We start from the raw sequence: 24062 nt of genomic DNA, 5'->3' as shown, positions 1-24062 counted from the left end.
GAACTTTTCCTAAGCATATTGGTTATTTTTCTGGTTTTCCAAATTGGCAGATCTACAAGAGATAAAATATACACAGACATACATACACACACGAACAAAAAATCCCTCATAAGGGTAGTTGAGGAAGCCTTTGCAAACAGCAAGCAGTTTAGAGGGGAAAAAAAAAGATAATGAGCAAGTTCAAACAAAATACACTTATCATGTCTACACAGTACTGCATGATCTGGCCTCTGATTATCTCTTCAAATTCATCTGGTTCTTCTCTTCACTATCCTCTGTCCAGAACAACCCTCCTACAGTTCCTTTCAACGTCTTTCCTACCCTGACCTCTCCCCTCCTTCAGATCCATATTGGCTGTATTCACTCTGGCCACTAATTGCGTGCGCTCAAGCCTTCAAAAGCCTGTTCAGTTATTCACTATACCCGCAGCAATCTTGTAAAGACAGTCCTTTCTTTTTTATTCTCTAGACCAGAGGTCAGCAAACTAAGCCCTGTGGTTCAAATCCTGTCTGTTCTTGCAAGGCCCATGAGCTATGAATGGTTTTTACTATTTTAAACAGTTGGCAAAAAATAAAAATAATAATATTAATACTATTTCGTGACATGTGAAAATTACATGAAATCTAAATTTCAATCCATAAACAAAATTCAATAGAACATAGCCACACTCACTCATGTACATATTGTCTATGTCTGCTTTCAGACTATGACAGCAGAGTCAAATATGCGGGAGTATATGTGCCACATAAAACAGTACATGGCACTCGCTGCCTTCTACTGCTGCTCAATGCACTATAAACTTCTATGATGTACTTACTAACTCTCACAAAATATAAAGTACCATGAGTGTCAGCACGACATGACATGTACCTTTTATTGTTACCAGCACATATCTGTCATGTCAAAATAAGAAAAGATAGGAGTAGACTTCAAATGTCTAACTTTTAAGGCACAGCGAAATGTGGATTATTTTGTTATTGAATTAAGAGAGCAAAGCAATGTGCTTTTTATGCAATGGGACTATAGCTGTCCTAAAAGAATACAATATATGCTGACAATATCAGACTAGGTACTCCTGCCAATATTCCTAACTCACAGGGAATCAAGTCAAAAAAAGGAGAAAATTTTAAACAGAATATATATAACACTGAAATTTCTCCACAAAAAAATAAAGACTACAACCAAAGTTAGGTTTTGAAATGGCTTGTTAGCCAAGTAAGAAAAGCCACTTACCGTCAAAGAGTTAATTAAATCACCATTATTTTCAGTAGCCAAAGTGACACATGCAAAAAAAATGAATTTCAGACTACTTGCCTTTCAATGAGAATAAGGCCCGGACAGTTGAAAACAACAGAGCAACATCAAAATTCAATTTCAAACCAAGTGAAAGATTTGGAGGCTCTCCTTAGCTCTTTATGAGTTGACAGATGTTATCAACATGTACAGCTCATACTGTTACCAATATGATCTGCTTATTCCAGAACCCAATGCTAAGTTTGAAGCAACTAAAGAATTAACCTTCATGAAGACTCTGCATGAAACTACTGGGCAGAATATTTTCAAAGAAGCTGAGAAAATACTAATTTGTACAACATAAAGTGGTTGCTAAAATGTGTCACAACCAGTGGTAAAAATATATGGAACAGAAAAGGCTTAGTTGGACAAATTTACAAAGCTTGTAAAAAAGTAAGAGTCTAGAGTCTGGTTATTCATCTTATTGTTCATCGGTAGATATTTTGTAGTAAAGACTTAGCAACAGCAGCAGTAAAGATTTGAATCTATCATGTGTTAATGAATCAATGGTAGTAACAGTGGATTTAATTCACTTTCATGAATTCATCTTCAGTTCTGACAATTTCTATCGGAAACAGAAGCTTAAAATTCTGACTTGCCCTACATACAGTAGTTCAGGAGCCTGGCAGTGGTGAAGTCTTACTGCAATTTTTTTTTTTTTGGCTCAGGACTAAGACTGAAAATTTTCTGAATGAGAAGAACCATCTTAATCCACTATTGTTAAACATTAAATGGCTTTTGCAATTAGTTTTCGCTGCAAACTTGATAAAAGTCTCTTAATGAATTCAACCTAACATTACAAAATTGTATAAAAGGCAAATAGTGCTTAGTACTAATATGAAACTTAAAATGTAATAGTCATTCCAATAACAACTAACACTGATTAAATCACAAATAATATCAAGCTGTTTTATACACTTTCCACACTGTCAAATGTTAAAACAAGTAGCCAGATCTCTATTCCTGAGTATATTTTCTGAGTTCAAACTATGTTTGAAACAGTACATTTTTCAGGCCTTGATATAAGTGCAAAGCAAATTTCAAAATCCATTTAACTGAGCAATTCAAGCACCTTCACCTAACCTTCAACTGGAAGTGATTAATCTAGAATATAATCACATCCTAAAAGGCAAATATCAAGAGAAATTTTAATGCAGTTTTATACATGCCATCTAAGTGATGAATACGCTTAATTAAAATCATATGCTCATAAAGTGATATCAATACTTGGCAGTATCTATCTGTGTGAAAAGCCATTTTTAAAGATGAAATTTGTAAAATCTCTTTACAAATAAGTATTAACATATGAACATTTAAAATCAATGCTAATGACAGGAAATATCAACTCTGAACATCAATTAAGCAAAATGTTATGGCTAAAAGAATAATTCAATTCTTTTCATCAGTAGACTTATACTACAAAAAACTGTACTCAATTATAATTATTTTAAATTTCATCAATAAAACTTCATCGAAATTTTTTTCTCTCTTCTGACAGGCATATTTACAAAACATCCTTGATTTTTCATCTTGGTCCACAAAGACTAAAATATTTACAATCTGGCCCTTTACAGAAAAAGTCTGCTTTTTTCCAACCTCTGCTCTACAATCTCTTACTATAGTGCTTATCATATCATTCCACAGCTCTTTATTTAAATATCTATGTCTTCTCAGATAAACTATGAGTTACTTTAATGCATGTAGATAAAGCAAGTAGGTAGTACAGTGCCTGCTTTTACAATTAAATATTTGCTAAATGATGCTGAATGAATGGATATGAAACTGTATAAGACAGGAAGGCAAGAAGTAATCAGCATTCCTCTAACTCATTCTTTCACATTTCAGAGTTAATTACAATCTGCTTCTTCCACCTAGACTTTTTTTAATTCCAACTTTTTAAAATATAACTTTTACCACTGATAGAAGACTTAAAAGGGGACCAAGAGGAATCAAGCAAGTATTTCGATTCATGCTATTTCTACCTCCTGGGATCTTTCTTAAATATTCTTTCTAGGCATTCCAATTCTTTGACAGTCAAATAAACCATAGTAAAAAGACATGTAGTAATACCTATCAGTTAACCAACACTGCTAACCTACATGCATTGATTAACACTGACATATACCTACCGATCTTTCATTGTTAATTGCTATTATCAAATACTTACTGTTCCTTGTTCTAATAAAAGTTGACACTTGCTGAGACATTCTGGGCTGTCAATAAGTTCCAGGAGTGCTTTCTCAGCCTCTATTCTTTGTGTAAGATCAGTCCCTATGTAGAGATGAGTACACAATGCTTCCAATTCAGCCAAACTCTTGAGAAGAAAAAAAATTAGCATTTTACTTAAGTGGGAAAAAAATAAGACAAACATGTTAATCACAGGAAATAAGAGATGCAAATATCATGCATGTACTCATCAAGTCAATAAATGCTTATTGAGTTACTTCTACTTACTAGGGGCTACAGTGTTGAAAAAAGGCAAATCTCCTAGCTCTAAATTATTTAAATTTAAACTGATTGTTCTGTGATGGAAAAGAAGTACAGAAAGAGGGGGACTTGCCTAATTCAAGGAGTTTAAGAAGGCATGCTTAAAGTGGTAATATCTACAGTGACCAGAAAGGACCGGTCATATGAAACAGAAAACAGTCCAGAAAAAGAAACGGCATTTCCTGGGGTCCAGAAGAGAGCGTAATCATCTCAAGGCACTAAAAGATCAGTATGACTGGTAAATGGACAGCAAGGAGGAGATGCCAAATGAAGGTAAAGAGATGGGTGAGGGGAACTACCAGGTGCAAGCTGCAGACATTATGTCAATTTACATTCTTTTTCAGACTGTAGCAATTTCAATGACTCCATCTATATAAAAAAGATATAAATACACACTGGTGTGGGTCTTCTAAACTAATGACTCGTTGAGCTGCAGGTGAACCCTGGCATGATTCTCAGGAACTATGACTTAACCCCATGTTACTTATAGCCAGCTATCATGTTGCAGATTCTATGTTACAGATACAAGGAATAATTCATTGTGCTTAGCATCAGAAAGAACGCAAATAACAAATATTGGCAAAAATGTGGAGAAAAGGGAGGCCTCATACACTGTCGGTGATAAAGTAGTGTAGCCACTTTGGTAACAGTAGGGAGGTTCCTCAAAAAACTAAAATAGAACCATATGACCCAGCAAAAACCAGGATACATATCCAAAAAACCTAAAAACACTAATTTGAAAAGCTACATGAACTGCAATGTTCACAGCATGATTTACAACTGCCAAGATATGGAATAAACCTCAGTGTTCATGAACAGATGAATGAATCAAGAAGATGTGGTACACACACAAACACATGCATCAGTTCAGCCACTCTGTCATGTCCGACTCCTTGCAACCCCCATGGACTGCAGCGCTCCAGGCTTCCCTGTCCATCTCCAAATCCTGGAGCTTGCTCAAACTCATGTCCATTGAGTTGGTGATGCCATGTAACCATCTTATCCTCTGTTGTCCCGTTCTCCTCCCGCCTTCAATCTTTCCCAGCATCAGGGTTTTTTCCAATGAGTCAGTTCTTTGCATCAGGTGGCCAAAGTATTGGAGTTTCAGCTTCAACATCAGTCCTTCCAATGAATATTCAGGACTGATTTCCTTTAGGATTGACTGGTTGGATCACCTTGAAGTTCAAGGAACTCTCAAGTCTTCTCCAACACCACAGTTCAAAAGCATCAGTTCTTCAGCACTCAACTTTCTTTATAGTCCAACTCTTACTTCCATACATGACTACTGGAAGAGCCATAGCTTTGACTAGATGGACCTTGGTTGGCAAAGTAATGTCTCTGCTTTTTAATGTGCTGTCTAGGTTGGTCATAACTTTCCTTCCAAGGAGTAAGCGTCTTTTAATTTCATGGCTGAAGTTACCATCTGCAGTGATTTTTTGGAGCCCCTCAAAATAAACACTGTCACTGTTTCCACTGTTTTCCCATCTATTTGCCATAAAGTGATGAGACCAGAAGCCATGATCTTAGTTTTTCTGAATGCTGAGTTTTAAGTCAGATTTCTCATTCTCCTTTTTCACCTTCATCAACAGGCTCTTTAGTTCTTCGCTTTCTGCCATAAGGGTGGTGTCATCTGCGTATCTGAGGTTATTGATACTTGTCCCGGCAAATTGATTCCAGCTTGTGCTTCATCCAGCCCAGCATTTTGCATGAGGCACTCTGCACAGAAGTTAAATAAGCAGGGTGACAACACACAGCCTTGACATATCCTTTCCTGATTTGGAACCAGTCTGTTGTTCCATGTCCAGTTCTGTTGCTTCTTGACCTGCATATAGATTTCTCAGGAGGCAGGTCAGGTGCTCTGGTATTCCCATCTCTTTAAGAATTTTCCAGTTTGTTGTGATCCACAGAGTCAAAGGCGTTGGCATAGTCAATAAAGCAGAAGTAGATGTTTTTTTGGAACTCTTGCTTTTTTGATGATCCAAAGTATGTTGGCAATTTGATCTCTGGTTCCTCTGCCTTTTCTAAATCCAGTTTGAAGATCTGGAAGTTTACGGTTCACATACTGTTGAAGCCTGGCTTGGAGAATTTTGAGCATTGCTTTACTAGCGTGTGAGATGAGTGCAATCATGCGGTAGTTTGAGCATTCTTTGGCATTGCCTTTCTTTGAGATTGGAATGAAAACTGACCTTTTCCAGTCCTGGCCACTGCTGAGTTTTCCAAATTTGCTGGCATATTGAGTGTAGCATTTTCACAGCATCATCTTTTAGGATTTGAAATAGCTCAGCTGGAATTCCATCACCTACCCTAGTTTTGGTCATAGTGATGCTTCCTAAGGCCCACTTGACTTTGCATTCCAAAATGTCTGGCTCCTGGTGAGTGAACATACCATTGTGATTATCTGGGTCATAAAGATCTTTTTTGTACAGTTCTCCTGTGTATTTTTGCCACCTCTTTAATATCTTCTGCTTCTGTTAGGTCCATACCGTTTCCGTCCTTTATTGCGCATATCTTTCCATGAAATGTTCCCTTGGTAGCTCTAATTTTCTTGAAGAGATCTCTAGTCTTTCCCATTCTATTGTTTTCTTCTACTTCTTTGCACTGATCACCAAGGAAGGCTTTCTTATCTCTCCCTGCTAATCTTTGGAACTCTGCATTCAAATGGGTTTACCTTTCCTTTTCTCTTTTGCCTTTAGCTTCTCCTCTTTTCTCAGCTATTTGTAAGGCCTACTCAGACAACCATTTTGCCTTTTTGCATTTCTTTTTCTTGGGGATGGTCTTGAACCTCTGTCCATAGTTCTTCAGGCACTCTGTCTATCAGATCTAATCCCTAGAATTTGTCACTTCTACTGTATAATCGTATGGGATTTGATTCAGATCATACCTGAATGGTCTAGTGGTTTTCCCTACTTTCTTGAAGTCTGAATTTTGCAATAAGGAGTTCATGATCTGAGCCATAGTCAGCTCCTGGTCTTGTTTTTGCTGACTGTATAGAGCTTCTCCATCTTTGGCTACAAAGAATATAATCATTCTGATTCTGATTTTGACCATCTGGTGATATCCATGTGTAGAGTCTTCTCTTGTGTTGTTGGAAGAGGGTGTTTACTATGACCAGTGCATTCTCTTGGCAAAACTCTATTAGTCTTTGCCCTGCTTCGTGTTGTACTCCAAAGCCAAATTTGCCTGTTATTCCAGGTATCTCTATCTTTTGCATTCCAGTTCCCTATAACTAAGAAGACAACCTTTTGGGGTGTTAGTTCTAGGTCTTGTAGGTCTTCACAGAACCATTCAACTTCAGATTCTTCAGCATTACTGATTGGGATACAGACTTGGATTACTGTGATATTGAATGGTTTGCCTTGGAAACGAACAGAGATCATTCTGTCATTTTTGAGACTGCATCCAAGTACTGTATTTCGGACTCTTTTGTTGACTATGAGGGCTACTCCATTTCTCCTAAGGGATTCTTGCCCACAGTAGTAGATATAATGGTCATCTGAGTTAAATTTGCCCATTCCAGTCCACTTCAGTTCACTCAGTCCTAAAATGTCGATGTTACTCTTGCCATCATCTTCTGTTTGACTTCCAATTTACCATGATTCATGGACCTAACATTCCAGGTTCCTATGCAATATTGTTCTTTACAGCATCAGACTTTACTTCCGTCACCAGTCGCATCCACAACTGGGTGCTGTTTTTGCTTTGGCTCCATCTCTCCATTCTTTCTGGAATTATTTTTCCACTCTTCTCCAGGAGCATACTGGGCACCTACTGACCTGGGGACCATCTTTCAGTGGCATATCGTTTTGCCTTTTCATACTGTTCATGGGATTCTCAAGGCAAGAATACTAAAGTGGTTTGCCATACCAACAGAATATCTCAACCACAAAAAAGAATGAAATTTTGCCATTTACAGCAACATGGATGGATTTGGAAGTTGCTCAGTTGTGTCCGACTCTTTGCGACCCCATGGACTATACAGTCTCTGGAATTCCCAGGCCAGAATACTGGAGTGGGTAGCCTTTCCCTTCTCCATGGGATCTTCCTAACCCAGGGATTGAACCCAAGTCTCCCACATTGCAGGCAGATTCTTTACCAGCTGAGCTACAAGGGAAGCCCAAGAACACTGGAGTCAGTAGCCTATTCCCTCTCCAGCAGATCTTCCCGACCCAGGAATCGAACTGGGTCTCCTGTATTACCGGATTCTTTTACCAAATTGGGGGGCATTATGCTAAGTGAAATTAGTCAGAGGAGAGGAAGACAAATAGTGAATGATATCACTTATATATGCAGAATCTAAAAAACACAACAAACTAGTTAATATAACAAAAAAGAAACAGATTCACAGATACAGAAAACAAACTTGTGGTTACCTGTGGAGGGAATGTGGAAAGAGGCAAGACAGGGCTTGGGGAGTGGGAGGTACAAACTACTGGGTGTAAGATAGGCTATGATATACTGCAAAACAGAGGCAATACAGTCAACATTAACCTTTAAAAACTGTATAAAAATATAGATGGAGGATAAACAAGTAAATTTTAAAAATAAAAAAAGAACAATTCATTCTGTAATCATTCATTCATTTATAAATATAATCTCATCAGAAGATACAGGATACATGGATAAAATCGGAAAGAAAATTTTTTAAATGAGTTTGGTATTCCTCTCAGCCGTAGAGAATATTTGCTAAAGGCATCTTACTAAAACTATTTCAGTTTGAACTTAGAGAATTAGTCTTTGGAGGTCAAGAAAAATTGGCACAGATTTTAATGTCAGGTAGGCATATCAAAGTAATGGGATATTCAAAAGTAATGCCATTTTTTTATGCTTTCTGGCCTGAATTCTTATGTAGCAGTTTACAGCTACACTAGTCTAGGCATTCTCTCAGATGCATATACCTTTGCCAAAGAACAGAAGAGGGCTACAGAGGATGAGAAAGTTGAATAGCATCACCAACTCAGTGAACATGAGTTTGAGCAAATTCTGAGAGATGATGAAGGACAGAGAAGCCTGGCGCACTGCAGTCCATGGGGTCACGGAGTCAGACACAACCAACTGTAACTTAGTGACTAAACAACAACAAATAGGAATACATAAGAAACACTGAAAGGAAACCTCCTCTAACTCCCTTTATTCTTTATAGTTCTTGCTCCTTCTTTTTTACAGCATTTCCCACTTCTTTATACAGGCCAGAGCGCAACATCCCAGACTAGAGAATTTTTTGCTATAGTGAAAATAAAAGTACAAAAGAAAGGTTTCAAAAGGATAATTAAAATAAAGGACCTCAAATGAACCACATTTAAACATTTCCTCTACCTGGATTGTCCCAACAAGCCCTAACAGTGCTACTACATACTGTTTATAACATTAAAATGTGTAGAAAACGTATGGTTCATGAATACATATGAATTCTCATGTTTCCTCCAAGGGTAAGAAACATAAAAATGAAAAGAGCTACCATTTTCTCTCTTGTGACTCATGATCAACCTCAGAAGTATTTTCCTTCATCTAATAAATTTAAAGGGCTGAATTTTCGAGCTGATAATGCCCAGAATAATTTAATGATAAACTGATCCTGCTATCATGCATTCAACTATACATCAATAGGTCTAGACTCTGAAGTAGTAGACTCTGAGTGTAAAAAAATGAAGCCAGAAATAGTGACAAAATCTAACTACTGAAAAACAAAAGCCAGCAATAACTGAGACTAATAATAGCATATACCTTATAGGTTTGCTGGGAGGATTAAATGAGCTAGGGCCACATAACTTCTAGCACACTTTACACCCTATAAAGATTAGTTGTTTATTACTAGTATTACCTAATAATAGTATTGTAATGGATGGAACTGTATCCTCCTAAAAGATATATCCAAGTCCTAACCCCCAATACCTTTGAAATATTTGGAAATAAAGTCTTTGTAAATCCTTAAATTAAGGATGGAGGGATGAGATCAAACCGAGGGATTTAGGGCAGGCTCTAAATCCAGTCATTCATAAAAGAGACAGGGACATTTGAGGTGCAGAGACACAAGTAAATAGGTCTCAGGAAGGATGAGGCAAAGACTGGGGTGATATATCTACAAGCCAAGGACCACCAAGAACTGCAAGCAGCTATCAAAACTTAGGGGCAAAGTATGGAACAGTTTCTCCCTCAAGAGCTCCAAGAAGAGACCAATCCTGTCAACACATTAATTTCAGACTTCTGGCTTCCATACCTATAAAAGAAAAAAATTTCATTTTTTTAACTCACCCAGTTTGTGGTAATTTGTCACAACAGCCCCAGGAAACATAAACATTAATACTAATCAATTCAAGAATATCTAAGTAAATATAGAAAAGTTCTGGAATTTTGTCCTTTTTGCTATATTGATTTAGAGAACTCCAACACAGGCTTGTTTACATCAACAATGTTATCAATGACCCTTTTTTCCCAAATGCCTTTCAAATTATTAACCACTGAAGGGCAGTGCAAGATACAAAGGTAAAGATTTGAACTTTCTCCTAAGACTGAAACAAAGGGGAAAAAAAAAATCAAGTTATTCTTTCTCTGTAATGATAACAATTAAATGCCTGGCATATGAAATCATTTTTAGAGAAAAGGATACATACACAAAAATCCTTACCCTGTTGGAAAAGCATTATGTGAACATTTCATAGAGTTAAACTCATAATGTGATGATCGCTGAGCGACTAAGCAATCTTCTGATTAGCATTTGATTTCACAGGGATTCTGTCTATAGAGACTTTACTTTTCACGGTGAACTGATAAACTGCATCTTAGTTTTATAGTGATGTCTGAGAATATGGTTAACATAAGCATGCCTTAGAGAAATGGATCCCTTCTCAATGTGTTGACAAATTGGGTTTGAGTTATTAAATTTTCTACTGGGCTTCGTATCAACATTAGAAGCCTATACAAATAAATAACAAGTAGCACTGGACATCACCTAACTCCCATAGATTTACTATCAAACATTCAAGGACAGTACCCAATTTCCATAGCCTAGGAGACAATGATATAATCCTGCCTACAGTCTAAATAAGGATTTTCAAGTTATTCTGGACTGATTTCTGCCCTTTGTACCTGACATACAATTAACCCCTAGATGATGCAACTTCTTTCTATACAGTAACTCTCATCGTGTATCCATCAAGAGGTAAAAGAAGCAAGACCAAAAAAAGAGTATATATTGTATGATTCTATAGTAAAAGAAAGCAGATCAGTGGTTTCAGGCTGGGGAGGGAGCAGAGAATGGGAAGATAGGGAAGGATAGGGAAGCAGCAAGGGGGGATTAAGCAAGGGGGATATAAGGAAACTTGGGGAGTGATAGATATGTTCATTATCTTAATTTCAGTGATGGTTTCACAGTTATAAACTATGTCAAAATTCATCCAATATGTGTGGTTTATTATTTGTCAATTAAACTTCAAGAAGGAGAAGGAAATGATATTCTTGCCTGGGAAATCCCATGGACAGAGAAGCCTATGAGTTACAGTCCACGGAGTCACAAAAGAGTTGGACACAACTTAGCCACTAAACAATAACAAGAAAACCTCAAGAAAGCTGAAAAAATGAAGGGTTTTTTCTTTTGTTCTAGAGAAAAATGTTCCCTCATAATGAAACAATAAATTGATGAACTACAAAAATCCCACCTCAATTAAATTTAAATTCTTTTCAATTACTTCCCTGTATCTTTCCTGCCTTCTGGAATTAAACCTCTTAACTGCCATTAATAAAGTGCCTTTATCTTACAATTACTCATTTCCCACAAACTCTTTGTTTTTCCCTCCCTTTATTAACTTTTCCTGAGCACCCGAAGGTTTATTTCTGGGCCTCTTAGAACTTCTCCTTCTACAATGAATTGAATCATATTTGTTTTAGTGCTTTATAGTTTACAAAAGTATTTCCATCTTCTACTTTTTTAAACGAATTCAAAAAGTAGACTCCTGTAAATTACATATTTTAGCATATCCATTTTACAGACAAAAAAAAAAAAACCCCTGAGGCTGAGCAATCAAATACATATGTGTGTGTGTGTGTGCGCGCGCGTGTGTGTGTGTGTGTATATACACACACATAGCTCAAATAGAGCAAATGGTCAATTCTGAGCCACATACAAATCTATAGACCCTAACCACACGTTGTCTCAACACCCTGGACTGGTTGGATCTCCTTGCAGTCCAAGGGACTCTCAAGAGTCTTCTCCAACACCATAGTTCAAAAGCATCAATTCTTCGGCGCTCAGCTTTCTTTATAGTTCAACTCTCACATCCATACATGACAACTGGAAAAACCATAGCCTTGATGAGACAGGCCTTTGTCGGCAAAGTAATGTCTCTGCTTTTTAATATGCTGTCTAGGTTGGCCATAGTGTCTTTTAATTCCTTCCAAGGAGTAAGCATCTTTTAATTTCATGGCTGCAGTCACCATCTGCAGTGGCCACAGGACTGGAAAAGGTCAGTTTTCATTCCAATCCCAAAGAAAGGCAATGCCAAAGACTGCTCAAACTATCCCACAATTGCACTCATCTCACACGCCAGTAAAGTAATGCTCAAAATTCTCCAAGCCAGGCTTCAGCAATACGTGAACCGTGAACTTCCAGATGTTCAAGCTGGTTTTAGAAAAAGCAGAGGTACCAGAGATCAAATTGCCAACACCCACAGGATCATCGAAAAAGCAAAAACAGAAAAACATCTACTTCTGCTTTACTGACTGTGCCAAAGCCTTTGACTGTGTTGATCACAACAAACTGTGGAAAATTCTTAAAGAGATGGGAATACCAGTCCACCTGACCTGCCTCTTGAGAAATCTGTATGCAGGTCAGGAAGCAACAGTGAGAACTGGACATGGAATAACAGACTGGTTCCAAATAGGAAAAGGAGTACCTCAAGCCTGTATATTGTTACCCAGCTTATTTAACGTATATGCAGAGCACATCATGAGAAACACTGAGTGGGAAGAAGCACAAGCTGGAATCGAGATTGCCGGGAGAAATGCCAATAACCTCAGATATGCAGATGACACCACCCTTATGGCAGCAAGTGAAGAAGAACTAGAGCCTCTTGATGAAAGTGAAAGAGAAAAGTGAAAAAGCTGGCTTAAAGCTCAACATTCAAAAAACTAAGATCATGGCATCTTGTCCCACCACTTCATGGCAAATAGATGGGGAAACAGTGGAAACAGAGGCCGACCTTTTCCTTTAGGCACCATCAACCTGCAGATGACATCCATACTTTCCTAGTCCATACTTTCAACCTCGTCTGTTCACCATCTTTATATTTACCTATAAATTTCTTCTTCTTGGAAATCCAGGAAGATGTTGAAAACAGCCCCAACATGTCAGAAACTGAATTGAACATATTTCCCACAGATTTTCACATGAAGAGTCCCTTTGTTTCAGAGGTGTAGAACAGAATTTAGATTTACAATCCTAAAGTTACCTTTTGCTTTTCCTTCTCCTTAGTCCCTCCTATATAGTTAAGAGTTTGGTCTTGCCCAAAGAAAAGTCTTGCCTTTGCCCTCAGATTCTGGGAGGTAATCTATGTTTATGATAGGAATGTTTTTGTTCAGACTCGGGGGCGGGGGCAGTAGGCCACACCCCACAGTCTTAAATTGGTGGCTGACCACACCAAAAATACCAAAGGTGTTTTAGGGTGGGGACTTTTTTTTTCCTTTTTATTTATTTATTTTTGGCTATGCTGTGTTTTCACTGAAGTGTGGGCTTCCTCTAGCTGCAGAGAGCAGGGGTTACTCTGTTGCAGCACGCAGGCTTCTCATTGCAGCGGCTTCTCTTGCTGCAAAGCACAGGCTCTAGGAGGAGGCAGCTTCAGTTAGGTGTAGCACCTGGGCTTCAGCAGTTGTGGCACATGGGCCCAGTAGCTACAGTTCCGGGACCCTTGTGTACAGCCTCAATAGCTGTGGCACACTGGCTTAGCTGCTCCATCACATGGGGATCCCGGACCAGGGATCCAACCTGCATCTCCGGCACTGGCAGGCAGGTTCTTTACCACTCAGCCACCAGCCCTAGGGTGGGGACTTTAGATGGCATGGTTTCATTTGACCTAAACGCTCAGGTCAATCATGTGGCACCCAACCAATCACAACTACAAAAAGAAGCCCCAAGAAAAGTTCCAGAACTCAAAGCTCAGGTTATGCTTCCCTGGTTTGCAATACTCAGTGCTTACTGCCACACATATATTATGGGAGAGTAACATGCCCTGAGGACCAAAAAGCTTTGTTTCAGAATGCGCCCAGATTCTGCTCTATGCACCTCTCTTTCAATCAATCAATCAATTTAGTACGTGTACTTTCCCAATAAGAAACTTGAATATGATAGCTTTCAGTGAATTATGTGAGTCCTTCTCTTAATCCTGAGAATGGCACTGGGAAACTCTCAAATATGCAAGTGGCGTCAGTTGTGAGGGTAGTCTTGCAAACTGTGCCCTCAAACATTGCAGTTTAGCTGATGCCAAGTATATAACAATTTATCATAAAGTCCTACCAATTCCTTTAAAATAAAGACTCATACTCAACACCTCTACATGATATTCATAGACAGCAGACCAATAGAACAGTATTTTACAACTGTGGCCTACAGTGCCCTGGATTTCTTTAGGGGTTTCTTCTGGAATCATTGTGGAAGCCTAGAATTTGTCCAGCTATTAAAAAAGTCACTATTATTAAAGTGACCTCAAGCAAATTATCTAACCTTTCTAAACCTCACTTTTGAAACTGCAGGTTTCAAAACCACCTTCCAAAATAATTATGAAGATTAAGATAGAAAGGACAAAAGAAAGCTTGATCTAGCTCCTGGCAAATAGCAGATCTACACAAACTGTAAATAGTTTCTTCAGTTAACTATAAAACACCACGTTGCTCTTTTGTCTATAGTTTCACCCATTCAACTCCACAACCCCAGGACCATCTTTGGCAAACCCCTTTCTCCTCATGATTCTAATTGTTAATAATCATAGCTAGATCAAATCAGGTATAGTAGCCTGGCTGGGTATTAAGAAGCATATAGTCCCAGGTTCTGGGAAGCTAAAAAGATCAACTAACTGCATCTCCTAAAGTTTTCCTGATGTTACCTCTTAATTCTCTCCAAGATTCCTCTGTGAAATCTAAAGTGCCTACCTCTTCCTTGATCCTAGAAACCTCTTTCCTCTCTTCCCTGCCCATTAACCTGGACTGTCTCCTCTGAGACAATCCAGATTCATTTCTTCCTTTGGGACAGCGTATCCTAACTCACAACTTCCTAATCAGAATGCACGTGCCTTGAATGGATTATAGGAATATCTAGGATATTGATCCCCTTGCCCTTCAGGCAGCCAGGCTTTTAGTTATGAGTAGTTTACGTCAATGGACCAACCAATTACCATTCTTTATGTGTGCCATAATTTGAAAAAGATCGTGAAGTAGTAACCTAATCTCACACAAATCTACTTATGCCAAAATGGCATAATTTTTTTACTAACTACCTGTTTGGGTAGATGACTGCAAGATATTGGTATGAAAGAATATGGAATTATGAATTACTAGGGTTACTCTCAGAGAAGGCAATGGCAACCCACTCCAGTACTCTTGCCTGGAAAATCCCATGGATGGAGGAGCCTGGCAGGCTGCAGTAAATGGAGTCGCAAAGACTTGGACACGACTGAGCAACTTCACTTTCACTTTTCACTTTCATGCATTGGAGAAGGAAATGGCAACCCATTCCAGTGTTCTTGCCTGGAGAATCCCAGGGACGGGGGAGTCTGGTGGGCTGCCGTCTATGGGGTTGCACAGAGTCGGACACGACTGAAGCGACTTAGCAGCAGCAGCAGCAGTAGCAGCAGGGTTACTCTAGTTCTGTAGACTTGGGCAAGTCACAATCGTTCTAAGACTCAGTGTCTTCAGGAATAAAATGTATGTGTGCACATACAGTAGGGGAACTGGTTCCAGGCCACCCTGCAGATAACCAAAACCCAAAGATGCTCATTCCTTATATAAAATGGCACAGTATTTGCATATAATCTCTATCAATTTAAATAATATCATAATACTTTTAATACCTAATACACGTGTGTGCATGCTCAGCTGCTCAGTCACGTCCTACTCTTTGCGACCCTATAGACTATAGGCCGCCTGGCACCTCTGTCCATGGGATTTTCCAAGAACGAATACTAGAGTAGGTTGCCATTTCCTCCTCCAGGGGACCTTCCCCATCCAGGGATTGAACCCAGTGTCTCCTGCAGCTCCTGTGTTGGCAGGCAGATTCTTTACCACTGCTCCACCTGGGGAGCCCATACCTAATACAATATAAATGCTATATAAATAGTTGTAAATTCAATGTAAATGATATGTAAATAGTTGCCAGGGTGTGGCAAATTCAAGTTTTTTAAAACTTTCTGGAATTTTTTAATATGTTCAATCCACAGTTGGTTGAATCCACTGATGCAAAACTCACAGATACAACAAGCCAACTGTATACATACACCTCTCAAGCTAGTTGTACGATTCAAAATCTACAAGCACGGAAAAATTCCAAATGCTAGGTACCAGTTATCATTAGTAATAAATGTTCCTTGAGTTAACTGGGTAACAATATGATCCATATACTGAAAACAATTCAAACTGAAAAAGTTCAGAGCTTTTTTCAGGCCCCTCAAACTGTCAGGTCTTTCCTTTGTCCAACTTCACTTTTAAGCTGCCCAGAGCTGCTGTGACATAGAGTCTGAAGAAACTAATTTGGGTAGTTCTGCCAATTAGGAGCTAATTTTTCCACCATTACCTAAAGTATGAAGAAATCTTCCCGACTGGGTGATTTACTATTATGCATATCTTTCCAATTCTGAAACCGTTCCAAACTTCCACCATAGTTTTTAACTGCCCTCAAGATTTACACCTGAACTATGAACAACTGTTCATCTATTTACAATCCCAAAGCCCTGCCTGTGAGATTCTGCCAGTGAAGATTTCCCAAAGGGCATTTTTACTAAAGTGGTAATAAATAACATTATTTTGACCTGGAGACCCTTAGCAATGGCAAGGAATCAAAACAATGTGTCAGGCTTACTATCTCCTGAGCTGTCAATTACCTGATAGGAGAGTGGATGGTTGAAAAGAAAGGACCCTTTGGAAGAATCAATAATTAGGTAATGAATCACTGTAGTCTCAGGGGGCCCAAAGAAGTCTACAAAGGGTTGGGACACTTAGATACACTATCACCATGTTATGAAATTGCCTATCTCTCCAAGGTCATCTCCTGCCTCCACAGCCTCCCCTCCTCCCTTCCCTTTCATAGGAACCTAAGCTCCAGTCAGACTGAACTACCCCAGTGCGCCATGTTCTTCCACAATTCTTTGACTTGACTCACATTGTTCTTTCGCCTCTACCCTTCCCTTTCTCTTTGCTCGGTTCTTTCAAGATCCACTAGACTGCAAGTTCCCTGACTGTACAAATCATAAAGTTTTGAGAGAGTTTTATCTTAAGTACCTAGCAAAGTAGGAACTCAATTAACAAGTGGATGAACGGAAGCTCAAAAAAGCTTGCCTGACAAGCACAGCATCTCTGCCTCACTGCTTCCCAACACACACCCAGAGCTGAGTGCCCCTTTCAATATTTCCATGATATCCTGTGATTAATTCTATCACATCATTTTTCACATTTACTGTAATTATCTGTGAATTTCATGAGGGCAAGGATGCTAATAAGATGATGTAATTCTTTATCCCAGAACTCTGCACAGTGCTTGAGACCCGGGGGTGGGGGTGGGGATGGGCACCGGGGTGGGTGTCGAGGAGGCTCTACAATGTTTGTTGAATAAATAACTGGATGCATATGCCAAAGTGCCCGAGAATATCTGAATATTTGAGCCTTCCTCCAGCCCGCATCCCATCCTGACCGTTTCTGCGCTCCTAGTGCGCGTCCTGCCCCGGTTTCCTCCTCCAATGAGGCTGCCGCAGAGCCCTCCTTCGCAACTCCCCACAAACAGAGCCCCTGCCGGCTCTGGCCAATTCAAGTCCAACTGCAGAGCCGCTCCTTCGGCGGACCCAGGCCCCTCTCGAGCTCCCTCCGAACTGTGTGGAGGCTGACGATGGAGCCGCGGCCGGAGACGCGGCGGGAAAGCTGATCCGGTACTGCCGGGCTCCCACCTGCTCGGGCGCCGCCGAACCTCGGTGCGCGCCGTGCGGCGGCACCCGGGAGGGCGGGCTCCCGCGCGGCCGGTCCTCAGCATCCGCACCTCTCTCTCGAGGGGCGACCTCCAGCCTAGCCCCTGCCCCTCCACCCGCCATCCCCGAGCTCGGGCCGCCGCTTCCTCGGGCCCGGGCCTGGGGTGGGCAGCCCAGACCAGTGCCTGGTCCCTGGCCAGGAACGGGGTCTAGGGCTCCGACGCGCCGGCCGGCGGCCCCGCGGCCTCCGTCGCCGGACTCGGCCCTCAGTCTCCAGACCCCAGCGTCCCGCCGGATTCCCGGAGCGGCGGGGCGGGGACCCGCGGCGCAGAGCGCACTGACCTGGAAGTGCAGCGCCATCTTCCCGGGAGGCGGCGCCGGTCAGCGCCCCGAGCGCCCGAGGGGAGGGAGCGTAGGCGGGCGCCACCGAAGCCCCAGCCGGCCGCGGGGTCCCTGCGCCGCTCGCTCGCTCTTCGCTTCACCGTCGCGACTGTCGCGCTCGAAGCTCCGGACGGGGCGGGGCCGGCGGGGCGGGGCGAGCGCGTGCGAGCGGGCCCGACGGGGCGGGGACCGGGGGCCTGGAATCTAAACTGCCCCTCCCCCACCGCGCGCACGTTTCAACGGCCGCTGCCCAGGTGGGTGGCGACGTCAGACCTCTGCCTCTTGACACGACCCCCCAGCGCAACTGCCAGCCGAGGGTCCTGACTGCATCTCCCACAGACTCGCTTTGACCCGTAACTCCTAGAGCACAGCTATTGCCTACAGCTTCTGACTCCCCCATTTCCACAAGTTTTCTTGTCTCCTAACACTCACTTGTTAATTGACTCCTACAGGTCAACTGCTCTCCTTGGTCCCTGCCGGTTTCAGAATTTTTTGGTTTTTTAAACTTCTGGTTAAAATTAAACTGACAGTATCTATATATTGTCAAGTTGTAAAATTCTAGTTCACTTACTTGTTCTATTTCATTTAACATGAACTTACATTTTACACTAAAAAATTCCACTGAAATGAGAATTTGAGAAGTAGGTCAGAGTCACTCCTTTCCAGTGCTTTTCATTTCCACCTGAAGTTTGATACTTCCAGTTAGGTCATTGTACTTTAGAGTGAAAAATTCCTATAATATCTCATATAGTTCAGGTTTACTAGTGGCAAATTCTGTTTTTATTAATATGAAAATGTCTTTATTTCACATACATTTTTTTTAAAGGATAGTTTTGCTGGGTATAGAACTCTATTTTGACATTAAAAATTTTTTCTGCACTTATAAAATGCCTTTCTCTTGATTACTGATTGCCATTATTTCTATTCAGAAATTAGCTGTCAGTCTGATTTTTGCTCCTTTGAAGGTAATATGTCTCCTCCCACCCCTGGCTGCTTTAAAATTTTTCCTCTTTCTTTTTGGTCTTCAGCATTTTGAGTGTGATGTAACTGTGAGTGTGGTGTGTGTGTATGTGTGGGTGTGTGTTCCTGCTTGGGATTCATAAAGCTTCTTAAATGTGATATCTGATTTTTTCTTTCTAATTTCTTAAAATTCTTGGTCAGCATGTCTTTAAATAACTGCTTCTGTCCCATTCTTCTCTTTCTGGCACTCCAATTACATGTATGTTAAACCTTTTATAGAGTTTTCCATGTCTCTTACACTCTTTTTTGTATTTTTGTCTTCTTTTCTTCTCATGGTTTCGTCTGCGTATTTTTTACTGACCTTTCACCCAAGTCAATAGAAACTCTCTATTCTGCTGTGTCTGAGCTGGTATACAACCCCTCTATTGAGTTCTTAATTTTAGTTATAATATTTTCAGTTCCAGAATTTTCATTAGACACCTCCCCTTCCATTCTTTGAATAGATTCAAAGGTTCTGGTGAAATGTATCATTCCTTTATTTTCTTGAATATTTTAATGATATTATTTAAAGCCCTTATCTGATATCTGAAGAAGGCAATGGCAACCCACTCCAGTACTCTTGCCTGGAAAATCCCATGGACAGAGGAGCCTGGTGGGCTGCAGTCCATGGGGTCGCTAAGAGTCGGACACGCCTGAGCGACTTCACTTTTACTTTTCACTTTCATGCATTGGAGAAGGAAATGGCAACCCACTCCAGTGTTCTTGCCTGGAGAATCCCAGGGACGGGGGAGCCTGGTGGGCTGCTGTCTGTGGGGTCGCACGGGGTTGCATAGAGTCGGACACGACTGAAGTGACTTAGCATCTGATATCTACAGTATCTGAGTCAATATGTGGGTCCTTCTGTCTTCTATAATTTGGTCCTATTTTTCAAGCTTGTCTCATGATTTCTTATTGAATGTTAGTGTGGAAGAAAAACTGTAGAAGTTCTGGATGATATGAACTTACTCCACAGAAGGTTTTTTTATTTTTATTGTAGTAGGCAGATAGAATACCAGAGGATCACTTCAATCCTATTGAGACTTGGCTTTAGGCTTTTATTTTATTTTATTTAAATTTTATTTTTTAACTTTACAATATTGTATTGGTTTTGCCATATATCAAAATAAATCCACCACAGGTACACATGTGTTCCCCATCCTGAACCCTCCTCCCTCCTCCCTCCCCATTCCATCCCTCTGGGTCATCCCAGTGCACCAGCCCCAAGCATCCAGTATTGTGCATCGAACCTGGACTGGCGACTCATTTCATATATGATATTATACATATTTCAATGCCATTCTCCCAAATCATCCCACCCTCTCCCTCTCCCACAGAGTCCAAAAGACTGTTCTATACACCAGTGTCTCTTTTGCTGTCTCATATACAGGGTTATTGTTACCATCTTTCTAAATTCCATATATATGCGTTAGTATACTGTATTGCTGTTTTTCTTTCTGGCTTACTTCACTCTGTATAATAGGCTCCAGTTTCATCCACCTCATTAGAACTGATTCAAATGTATTCTTTTTAATGGCTGAGTAATACTCCATTGCATATATGTACCACAGCTTTCTTATCCATTCGTCTGCTGATGGACATCTAGGTTGCTTCCATGTCCTGGCTATTATAAACAGTGCTGCGATGAACATTGGGGTACACGTGTCTCTTTCAATTCTGGTTTCCTCAGTGTGTATGCCCAGCAGTGGGATTGCTGGATCATAAGGCAGTTCTATTTCCAGTTTTTTAAGGAATCTCCACACTGTTCTCCATAGTGGCTGTACTAGTTTGCATTCCCACCAACAGTGTAAGAGGGTTCCCTTTTCTCCACACCCTCTTCAGCATTTATTGCTTGTAGACTTTGGGTCACAGCCATTCTGACTGGCGTGAAATGGTACCTCATAGTAGTTTTGATTTGCATTTCTCTGATAATGAGTGATGTTGAGCATCTTTTCATGTGTTTGTTAGCCAGCTGGATATCTTCTTTGGAGAAATGTCTATTTAGTTCTTTGGCCCATTTTTTGATTGGGTCATTTATTTTTCTGGAATTGAGCTGTAGAAGTTGCTTGTATATTTTTGAGATTAGTTGTTTGTCAGTTGCTTCATTTGCTATTATTTTCTCCTATTCTGAAGGCTGTCTTTTCACCTTGCTTATAGTTTCCTTTGTTGTGCAGAAGCTTTTAAGTTTAATTTGGTCCCATTTGTTTATTTTTGCTTTTATTTCCAGTATTCTGGGAGGTGGGTCATAGAGGATCCTGCTGTGATGTATGTCAGAGAGTGTTTTGCCTATGTTCTCCTCTAGGAGTTTTATACTTTCTGGTCTTACGTTTAGATCTTTAATCCATTTTGAGTTTATTTTTGTGTATGGTGTTAGAAAGTGCTCTAGTTTCATTCTTTTACAAGTGGTTGACCAGTTTTCCCAGCACCACTTGTTAAAGAGATTGTCTTTAATCCATTGTATATTCTTGCCTCCTTTGTCAAAGATAAGGTGTCCATATGTGCGTGGATTTATCTCTGGGCTTTCTATTTTGTTCCATTGATCTATATTTCTGTCTTTGTGCCAGTACCATACTGTCTTGATGACTGTGGCTTTGTAGTAGAGCCTGAAGTCAGGCAGGTTGATTCCTCCAGTTCCATTTTTCTTTCTCAAGATAGCTTTGGCTATTCGAGGTTTTTTGTATTTCCATACAAATTGTGAAATTATTTGTTCAAGCTCTGTGAAGAATACCGTTGGTAGCTTGATAGGGATTGCATTGAATCTATAAATTGCTTTGGGTAGTATACTCATTTTCCCTATATTGATTCTTCCAATCCATGAACATGCTATATTTCTCCATCTATTAGTATCCTCTTTGATTTCTTTCACCAGTGTTTTATAATTTTCTATATATAGGTCTTTAGTTTCTTTAGGTAGATATATTCCTAAGTATTTTATTCTCTTCATTGCAATGGTGAATGGAATTGTTTCCTTAATTTCTCATTCTGTTTTCTCATTGTTAGTGTATAGGAATGCAAGGGATTTCTGTGTGTTGATTTTATATCCTGCAACTTTACTACATTCATTGATTAGTTCTAGTAATTTTCTGGTGGAGTCTTTAGGGTTTTCTATGTAGAGGATCATGTCATCTGCAAACAGTGAGAGTTTTACTTCTTCTTTTCCAATTTGGATTCCTTTTCTTTTTCTGCTCTGATTGCTGTGGCCAAAACTTCCAAAACTATGTTGAATAGTAATGGTGAAAGTGGACACCCTTGTCTTGTTCCTGACTTTAGAGGAAATGCTTTCAATTTTTCGCCATTGAGGATAATGTTTGCTGTGGGTTTGTCATATATAGCTTTTATTATGTTGAGGTATGTTCCTTCTATTCCTGCTTTCTGGAGAGTTTTTATCATAAATGGATGTTGACTTTTGTCAAAGGCTTTCTCTGCATCTATTGAGATAATCATATGGTTTTTATTTTTCAATTTGTTAATGCGGTGTATTACATTGATTGATTTGCAGATATTGAAGAATCCTTGCATCCCTGGGATAAAGCCCACTTGGTCATGGTGTATGATCTTTTTAATGTGTTGTTGGATTCTGATTGCTAGAATTTTGTTAAGGATTTTTGCATCTATGTTCATCAGTGATATTGGCCTGTAGTTTTCTTTTTTTGTGGCATCTTTGTGAGGTTTTGGTATTAGGGTGATGGTGGTCTCATAGAATGAGTTTGGAAGTTTACCTTCCTCTGCAATTTTCTGGAAGAGTTTGAGTAGGATAGGTGTTAGCTCTTCTCTAAATTTTTGGTAGAATTCAGCTGTGAAGCCGTCTGGACCTGAGCTTTTGTTTGCTGGAAGATTTCTGATTACAGTTTCAATTTCCATGCTTGTGATGGGTCTGTTAAGATTTTCTATTTCTTCCTGGTCCAGTTTTGGAAAGTTGTAGTTTTCTAAAAATTTGTCCATTTCTTCCACATTGTCCAATTTATTGGCATATAATTGCTGATAGTAGTCTCTTATGATCCTTTGTATTTCTGTGTTGTCTGTTGTGATCTCTCCATTTTCATTTCTAATTTTATTGACTTGATTTTTCTCCCTTTGTTTCTTGATGAGTCTGGCTAATGGTTTGTCAATTTTATTTATCCTTTCAAAGAACCAGCTTTTGGCTTTGTTGATTTTTGCTATGGTCTCTTTTGTTTCTTTTGCATTTATTTCTGCCATAATTTTAAAGATTTCTTTCCTTCTACTAACCCTGGGCTTCTTCATTTCTTCCTTTTCTAGTTGCTTTAGGTGTCGAGTTAGGTTATTTATTTGACTTTTTTCTTGTTTCTTGAGGTATGCCTGTACTGCTATGAACTTTCCCCTTAGGACTGCTTTTACAGTGTCCCACAGGTTTTGGGTTGTTGTGTTTTCATTTTCATTCGTTTCTATGCAAATTTTGATTTCTTTTTTGATTTCTTCTGTGATTTGTTGGTTATTCAGCAGCGTGTTGTTCAGCCTCCATATGTTGGAATTTTTAATAGTTTTTCTCCTGTAATTGAGATCTAATCTTACTGCATTGTGGTCAGAAAAGATGCTTGGAATGATTTCAATTTTTTTGAATTCACCAAGGCTAGATTTGTGGCCCAGGATGTGATCTATCCTGGAGAAGGTTCCGTGTGTGCTTGAGAAAAAGGTGAAATTCATTGTTTTGGGATGAAATGTCCTATAGATACCAATTAGGTCTAACTGGTCTATTGTATTGTTTAAAGTTTGTGTTTCCTTGTTAATTTTCTGTTT

The 24062-nt window shown here is 39.8% G+C and overlaps 1 protein-coding gene across 5 annotated transcripts in view; it reads right to left on the bottom strand.

The window, feature by feature from the left end:
• RANBP17 (RAN binding protein 17) overlaps window positions 1–18455 on the bottom strand; it is a 362482-nt gene extending 344027 nt beyond the window's left edge. For 4 of the 5 annotated variants that reach the window (XM_025270839.3, XM_044932591.2, XM_044932590.2 and 1 more), the window contains exons 1-2: window positions 18273–18455; window positions 3461–3607 (exon numbers count right to left, since the gene is read on the bottom strand). In XM_025270839.3, the coding sequence (XP_025126624.1) occupies window positions 3461–3607; window positions 18273–18290 (165 nt within the window). In that variant the 5' untranslated portion in view covers window positions 18291–18455. The remainder of the gene's footprint in view (window positions 1–3460; window positions 3608–18272) is intronic. The other variant, XM_044932594.2, reaches the window with a different exon arrangement.
• Between the last annotated feature and the right edge of the window lie 5607 nt (window positions 18456–24062).

The sequence above is a fragment of the Bubalus bubalis genome, chromosome 19 (genome assembly GCF_019923935.1).
Source record: "Bubalus bubalis isolate 160015118507 breed Murrah chromosome 19, NDDB_SH_1, whole genome shotgun sequence".
NCBI classification, from domain to species: Eukaryota; Metazoa; Chordata; class Mammalia; order Artiodactyla; family Bovidae; genus Bubalus; species Bubalus bubalis.
The sequence above is the reverse complement of the archived record's forward strand: the minus strand, read 5'-3'. Positions and strand labels throughout refer to the sequence as shown.